Here is an 8,604-nt window from a genome sequence, read left to right on the forward strand (position 1 = left end):
TAAATTATTTTACCCTTGCGGTATCCCTTTGGTTTGCAAAAATAAGCATCCCCGTTCCACTTAAATTAGGGCACGCAGTTTCAAACGGGTTTTGTCATCTCTTTTGTCAACTCGTGTGCAGCAGTGCTTTCGTGGACAAAAAACAGGGGGAACGGAAACGAGATCGATCGATCAACAGGAAACCGTAAAACCATTTCTAATCTGGTGGTTCAAACATGGTGTAACCCTTCTTTTAGCGAGCATGTCTGCTAGCAAATAGCACACCAATGTATGATATGAGATGAGCGAAGATGAGACGATCAATCGAGTAGTAAATGAAGCCTACAGAGGCTTAGCTTGTAAATAATCAGATCGAAATGGGCAACCCAAGTAAAGGGGCCAGTTTTGCAAGTTTCATAAAGAAGTGATTTTTAGGAGTAAATGATAGTTTTTACATAAGAAAAAAATTACATTTCACTATCTATCGTTGTGATTTGTAACTTATTACATTTGCAACTTATTTTTTGAGCTGGTACAGTGTTACAGTAGTAAAATCGTACGACTTAACAACATGATCGTCATAGGTTCAAGCCCCGAATGGACTGTGCCCCCATACTTGGGACTCACTACCATGCTTTGTGTAATCAGTGGTACAGGCAGTACACCAAACCCACTAGTGATACAGGCAGGTCTTGATCGACAACGTTTGTTGTGCCAAAATAAGAAGAATTTCTGGCCGTGAACAGTGCTGCCAAATGCCACTGTTTCAGTCACCAACACTCTTGACTGGCACGAAGCTTAAATCAGTTCACGTACACAACTGAGGTGATCAGAGGTAAGACTCATACAATTGGTGGACCAATCACATGCTTGGTGACATTTTGTTTAGCACCCAACTTTTGGTCACTCACTTGGTCACGACATTTTGTGTAGGTGATAATCACGACGTTCTTCGAATACACTTGGCGTGTGGTTCCCAGCAGCAAAATAAGCATACTTACTCGCTCTGTCTGGTTTGATGGTCTGTCGGATCAAACAGAGCCAGAAACCATGCTCATTTTGTTTCTTGGAACCATTCGCACGTACCGCATATCTTCCATGACTATCGGGATGATCACCGACACAAAATGTCGCGACCAAGTGACTGACCAAGAGTTGGTCGCACAAAATATTATCAAGCATGTGATGGTCGCACCAAATGTTTGAGTCTCATCTCTGACCATCACAGTAGAGCCCGTGACGCTGACATGATGTTGTTTCAGCTGGAATTTGTCATGAATCCATTTTGCAGAAATGATCACAGTAAGAAAAAGTCATCACATAGTGACTGCCCATACGTTGGCTGCAAAAATGTCACGAAGCATGCATTTATCACACCAATAGTTTTTGAGTATCATCTCTGATTATCAGAATTGAGTACATGACGCTGACAAGGATTTTGTTTCAGTCAAATTTTTGTATGAGATCGACAGTGACAGTTTGCAGCACTGATTGTATATGCGCGATCGCGATCGTACTGACGTGTAGCGTAACGGTGTCAGTCAGCTTTACATCATATAAGCATATTCTGACATTATGTCTGTTAAGGAAACTTTCTAGAATGAAGGTGCAAAGGCATAGTATAAAAATGTTTCATTTTATTTTACAGCTAAAACTCGTCTCTTAATTTGAATTTGTCGTTGCACTTCCTCCGTAAAATAAGCTCTTCTGAAATCAAGGGAGCAATGGTGCCGAGAATCTCGTTTTTTTAGCTCTCTACATGCAGTAAGCGTCACAGTTGGCAGCGAGCTTCCCGGTCGCTGAGGTAAGCACAATGCCGGTCTGGGTCGTAGCGGCTATACCACCGCCGACGAGTTGCGCATCGAACGGATGCAATAGCAGATTGTTGTAGCAGATGACGTACGTTAGAGCGGTCTGTACGGAAAGTAAGGCACAATCACTAACATGCTGCCACAGCATTGATGTCGTACACACTTACCGCCGGAGTAAAAGTAAAGGTGCGTGAGGTGAGCGGTGTCAGCGTTTTCACGAGCACGGAGTTCGAGTAGCAGATGGTGCCGGAGAACGAACCAAACGTGATAACGTTCGGATAGTTGAGCGCCTCTGGCGGTTGGGCCCGGCCGGACAGTGATCCGTAGGCAATGAGCAGTCCAACCAGCAGCCAACTTCCCGATAATGTAAGCCGTAACGCTGGGCAGGACATTTTATTTTCACGTTCACGATCGTACTGACGTGTGTCGAAACGATGGGAACCAGCTTTATATCGCGGTCGAAGACGTTGTAAGGCGCTATCAGTTGAAAAGTATGAGGTTTTCACTTTTGTTTTGGGATTTTTTTGCACAAGAAATAATGTATTTTTCGAACGAGACGCATCGTTGGGGAATAATTTGGACTAATTAAATGACACCAATTTGCTTGCTATCGTTCTTTGCGCATGACCGGGTAACTGGCAGGTCGGACACAGTTTATTGAGGACTTGAGAATAACACCCAAAAGGGTACTTCTTTTCTTGTTTTTATTCACTACCAAAAACACAAGACGCTCTGCTTTCTCTTTGATATTGACCATTCCGTGTATCTGCTAGTTTCACTGCGTCGGAAATTAGGTCAATGCAGGTTATTATGCTTTTGGGTGGTTGTACGTTTTGAAGGTGAGCGTCCCAGTTTGCTACTAAGTGACTGGTGAACCGGTTCGTCCTGATTTTGGAGCGCTCCGTGAAAGCGAAGATCATATCGGCTTTGCTCTTCCGTAGAGAAACGCACGCAGAACGCACTAGTAACTTCGCTGTTTATGAAGCGCAAAAAAATGTGACAGTTGATTTGAATGGTGCACCTTGCGCAGGGGTAATCACGATCGTGGTTTTCGTTGGATTGCTCGCCCCTGAACCGCCTTCTGCTATGTACGATGTGACTGCATTTTGCGAAAAACTCAATACGTTTATGTATTGAATCTTCTACGGACCGGGCTGAAAATGATTGTGCATCGAAAATTAGAAGGTAACGTCACTGAGCATAGAATACATTTCTTACCGGTGGAGTGTAAGAAACACGGCGTTCTGTTGGCATATTATTGTTGCTGGTGGAATATACTGTTTCAGAGTAGCATTTCTGAAACGTTGGTGAGAATTGCTCGTAATCTTTATCATATTTCATTACTCTGGTATCGGCATTTTAGATTGCCAACGAATGAATGTAAAAGCAAAAAAAACGAAAAATTAGTACAAAGGAAATCAAACTAACCGGTAATAATAATTAAACTTTTCATCAAGATTGTGATATTCAATTGCTGATCAGTAGCTCGTGATTGTTTCTTTATCATGAGCACTCCGGAACTTATGTTCCACAGTATGCCAGTATTTCAGCATTTAGCCGTCCACCGTAGTGGGCGGTCAGGGCAATACTGATCGGTCGCAACGAAGTCATGCTGAGGCTACCCTGTACAATCCGGGCAGAAAGCAGTTGATGCGTTCGGGAAGTAACTTTGATGTATCTGACGGTCATCTGTGAAGATCCAGAGGGAGAAATGGCAACAACTTAAAACAAAAGTCCTTCATAGAAAACGCATACAGTACTGCAGGCTTGTGAAACTTACTTTCGGTGTGAATGTAACTACCCTTGTGATTGGCAGCAGACTGAAAAGATTAGCTTTTACTGATGTCGAGTAGCAATGCGTGTAGTTGGCGTGTTTTACCCCAATTGTGACAGTTGATCGGCAACCATCGGAGTCGCAAACAAGCGGAACGACGTAGCAAATTGTGTGTAAAAGAAGAAAAGTAGAACAAGTATTACTTGATCGTGCCATGGTTGTCACCCGAGTGGGCTTGCACCATTGCACATTGATTGCTTTTATACGGTTGGATGGTTTTTCATAAAAAAAGAGTTTTCGATAAACGGTCTGTGAGTATGAGGTGCAAAACGTATGGTTGAGGTTCGTATGTTACCATTACCTTACGGCAGAGAACTGCAAAAGATCCGGACGGCCACATTCAGGAGTCCTCCGTGGACCGATGAAACGACAATATCTATTGACGAAAGAATGCCTGTCCCAATACCACCGTTAACGATTTGTGCGTAGAACTTTTTGAGATCAGGTGACATGATCTGAATGTATCGCACCGTATCAAAGACCTGTGAAAAGGGAACCAAATTAGTTACCTTCCAAACGTATGTCGTTCCTGTAGGCATACTTACATCAGGTGTAAAGCTGAACGTGCGGGTAACAGGCTTCACACTTATCGCTTGCGAATTGATCGAGCTCGAATAGCAGATCTTAAGATCGGACGTGAAGGAACCATACGTAAATTCTGTCGCCGGAGTAGAGTATTGAGCACACGCCAACGGAACAAACAGCAACAGGATCGATTGTGAGATTAATGGCGGCACCGATTGCTTGGCCATTTTGTGTGTTGTGAAATATTCAACGGGCACTGTGTTTAAGAATGATGCTCGCGAGCATTTTATAAGCAGTCGTTGTAATGCAATAATCAGCTATGAAAGTCCCGATGCGCTTTTGATGACCTCAAACACCAAAAATCTCCAGGAAATTCCAAATATAAAGGTTTAATCAATGGTAATGATTTTACCGGTTTGTGAATGGTCCCATAGTGGCTATGGGAATTCCCTTAATTTATTTTTGGAACATACTTTCAGCAAAACCTGTTATTAGGCGGGTCAAAGACTGAAAGGTGTGGGAGAATCAATTATAGTATGTGTGTTCTGCTAGGAACACTGTTTTGAGAAATGGATATGTGGGGTGAATTGGTAAATTTATTTGATGTAAAATCTACATGAACAGCAATATGCGCATTTTGGATGGAACGGAAGTTACAAATTTTGAGCTTTGCTCGATCCGTACACGACAGCATACGGTACAATGATAATTATTTTGTTCGCATCGTCTATAAAGAACCACTCTGGGCTAGAACTAAGGTATAGTATAACTGCAATTCAAAGTATAACCCATGTCCAACGAGAATCTTTGGAGATGGCAGCAAAAGCGATGGCATTGTAGAAAGTCATGAGGATAAAAAAACTTGCTATCGCTGTTAAGCTCACTAAAAAACGCCTTAAGCGATGTTGAGTAGCTTTACACAAACTTCATGGTGTGTGTTCATGGTAGTTCAGTGAAGTGTACATTAACAATTTAAAAAAAATAGCTTAACCATTTGCATTTGTTATTTATGATACTTTTCTGTAAGGCTGAGCAACAGTATGCCATTACGGTACTATAACTAACTGCAATAAATCCGAATTGACACATTCAGGAATCCTCGGTGGAGCGATGAAACAACGATTATGGTTTCCACCCATCTTTCCTATACCACTGACAGCGATCTGTGCGTAGAACTTTTTGAGGTTCTAACATGATCTGAATGTATTGCGGAATACCTCTACTGAGCTGTAAATATTAAATGGGTTAAATTGCTTTGTAAACCCCCGATTGTTCCATTAGGCATGCTTACACGGGAATTAAAGCAAAACGTGCGAGTAACAGGCCTCGCGCTTACGTAAATTCGGATGCTGGAAAACTGGTCCCAGATTAAGCACGCGCCGAATAATGAAGCAACGAAAGGGCCATCAGTAAGGTCAGCTGCGCTTCAGAGTGGTGTGTCATGTTGCAACACATTAAAAATTCAAACAACACTGAGATTGGGGATGATCTTTTCGAGCATTTTATATGCAACCCCCGCAATATTCAGCAACGAAGGTACTGATGCTCTTTTATGGACCACAAAAGTTTAAAAAACCTTGTGATTAGGAGAAATTTTCTAAATAAAAACATTACTGATGGTAACGATCATGAGATTGCATTGCGCTTGACCGGTTTGAACAGTTTTGAGTGGCTTGGGAATTTCGGAGGATATTTTTAGAACATTTGCCCAGGAAACCTGTTACAAGGCTGATAGAAAGCTTTCGTGCATACGAGAACTCCGATTGGTTGATTGTGTCGTTGCGCATGCGTTATTATTATAAATATACCCTTTAAAATAATAACGTTTCGAATTATGGAGAAAATCCTTTTATTTTATTGATTTTCTGAACGATTTACAGGAGAAGTTGCTCCTATACCACCGTTAACGATTTGTGCGTAGAACGGGTTGAAGTCAAGTGACATGATCTGAATGTACCGCACTGTTGCGGTGGTCTATAGAGAAGAAAGGTCAGTTCAGTTTTTCTCCAAAAACTCTTTCAGTATATTTACCTAATTTTCATTTGGAGTGAAGGTGAACGTACGTATTACAGGCGTCGGGGGGATCGATTGAGAATTGATCGAGCTCGAATAGCAACTCTTAAGATCCGACGAGAAGGAACCGTACGTAAATTCTATTGCACTTGCCAATTTAAGAAGCAGTAAAAAAGCAACAAGCAACCCAAATAGCCAGCTCGTACTTTATAGCTGATTTAGGGCTGTTTAACGAAAAATCGTTCCGATGTCGTACTTTGTGGCTGATTAAGAGATATACGGTACTTTGCGGAACTATGGAGCTTTTTAACAGGCACATGGTACTCTTTGGAACTTTGCGGCTGATTAGCACTATGTGTAGGGTTCATGGTGGAACTTGAAGGCTTGTTAAGAAAGGGTACTGAACTTGATGGAACTTTATAGCTTTTTAATGCATGACATCGGTACGAGATGGCTCTTGTCAAAGTGTCAAAGACGGACGCCGGCAATAGTCTCATTGCTGCTGCACAAGTTAGATTCGTTAATTGAAGAATGAATATTGAGTGAAGTGATTGTGAATTATCAGTAAATTGTGTAAAATTTTGTGTAATTGATCAATACAAAAGATTTAAAAATATACATATGTGTTTAAACGAAACAAATCTTGTTGTTTATTTCATCGATGACGCTTGCTTGAAAATAAAACACAAAGAAAAATAATCCCTGGCATCGTGGCATAAGGAAGCTGCTTAGGCGCTGTTTGAAAGACCCACATAGAACTTTGATGCTGTTTATCTACTGCAAAAGGCGAATTAGAGCAGCGATCTTTAGCGTGCCAAAATGAGCTGCTTAAGCAATTCTGGCTATTTGGGAATGCTTGCTGAGGCACTGAATGCTGTTCCATGTTGCTTCTTATTGATTATTGAAATGGCACTAAAATAAGACATGTGTTTTGCGAGGATTTTATACGCAACCGCTGTAATGCAATAATTGGAACAAAAACGCATGAAAAGCTTTTGTTGACCTCAAAAACCCACGGCACCAAAAACTGATCAGGAGAAATTCAGAAAGTAAAAGACCAACTGACCGCAATTATTTAGATACGTCTTTGCATTTGACCGGTATGTAACTCTGGTGCGTTTTGTGTCGTTTGGTGAAACCTGCTTCAAAGCTCTTACACATTTTCATGATTGAAATGAGAGAAAACCCTCTTTTTTACACTACAAAAAGCGTCCTGTTTATGTAGCCCAATGGATGTGTTTGAAGAGTGTTGAAAGATTAACTAATAAGATGTCCGAAACGTCTTGTTTGAGGCCCACATAGAACTAGGTCTTGGACATACACGAACTGCCCATTTAATGTATCTGACAAGCAACTGTGAAGATTTCAAGCAGTGGAATGTAATTGGAATATGATTTAAGCACAACATTGACACAAACTTACATCTAATGTGCAGGATTATTTTTCTGTTCCGATCGAAAACAGGCATACAAGATTCGCTTGAAATGGTATGACGCACATTGTGTGTTGTTTCATATTTCATGCAGCGTATTTCGTTAAGTGATCGTTACATTTGTCAACTTTTATACACAGTTCTTTTCAACAAGAAAACAAAATAAAGTTGGATCATTAGAATGAAGTTTCGTTGTTTTTATTTCACGTTTTTTTTCATGCTGATTCTTTTAAGTAGTGACTAAACAATAGATCCGAACGGCCACATTCAAATATCCACCGTGAACCGATGAAACAACAATATCCGTTGACGTTGCAGAGGTTCCCCCTACGCCACCGTTAGCAATCTGCGCGTAAAACTTTTTGAGATCGGGTGACATGATCTGAATGTACTTTATCGTTTGCGTGGTCTGTAAAGAAGGATGATATTAAGTTGCTTTAGAAACGGCAACCGTTCCATTGTATTTGCTTACACCCGGAGTAAAGGAAAACGTGCGGGTAACAGGCGTCAGGCGGATCGACTGCGAATTGATCGTGTTTGAATAGCAAATAACAAGATCGGACGTGAAGGAACCGAACGTAAATTCTGACGCGGGAAAGTTGGTTCCCGTTTGAGCACGGGCCAGAGGAAGTAGCAGCGAGAAAGCAGTCACAAGTAAGGGTAGTAGTGGCGCTGATCGACTGGCCATGTCGCGACTCTGGCTTCTCGATTGAAGCTATCGAAAAGTACTAAACCGTGGACTGATTGTCACTTGCTTTTTATAAGTGGCCGAAGCTTTGCAATAATGAACACTCAGGGTTCTGGTGACCTCAAATCAGCCAAAACAAAAAACACACATACTCATATTTACGTACCATCCGCCAGTGGATAGTTCCCAACGATAAAAGCTCAACCGATGGCAATGATCTTGAGCGCTTTTTTGGTTGTTTCCTTGCACTTGACCGGTTTGTTTGTCATCCGTTTCGGAGCGGACGGGTTTTGGGTACAACGGGTTTCAGGGGCAATTATTA

General features: G+C 41.6%; 2 protein-coding genes across 2 annotated transcripts; both read right to left on the reverse strand.

The window, feature by feature from the left end:
- Window positions 1–1,621: 1,621 nt before the first annotated feature.
- Window positions 1,622–2,212, reverse strand: LOC121594188. The gene is made up of 2 exons (XM_041917219.1): window positions 1,958–2,212; window positions 1,622–1,893 (listed from the first exon to the last, which is right to left on the reverse strand). The coding sequence occupies exons 1-2, from the start codon at window positions 2,180–2,182 to the stop codon at window positions 1,735–1,737; spliced, it is 384 nt and encodes a 127-aa protein (XP_041773153.1). The 5' UTR covers window positions 2,183–2,212; the 3' UTR covers window positions 1,622–1,734.
- A 5,563-nt stretch (window positions 2,213–7,775) lies between these two features.
- Window positions 7,776–8,371, reverse strand: LOC121594216. Its single transcript, XM_041917271.1, has 2 exons — window positions 8,067–8,371; window positions 7,776–8,003 (listed from the first exon to the last, which is right to left on the reverse strand). Exons 1-2 carry the CDS (start codon window positions 8,280–8,282, stop codon window positions 7,824–7,826), a joined length of 396 nt encoding a protein of 131 aa, XP_041773205.1. The 5' UTR covers window positions 8,283–8,371; the 3' UTR covers window positions 7,776–7,823.
- Window positions 8,372–8,604: the final 233 nt, after the last annotated feature.

This window comes from Anopheles merus, chromosome 2L, assembly GCF_017562075.2.
Source record: "Anopheles merus strain MAF chromosome 2L, AmerM5.1, whole genome shotgun sequence".
NCBI classification, from domain to species: domain Eukaryota; kingdom Metazoa; phylum Arthropoda; class Insecta; order Diptera; family Culicidae; genus Anopheles; species Anopheles merus.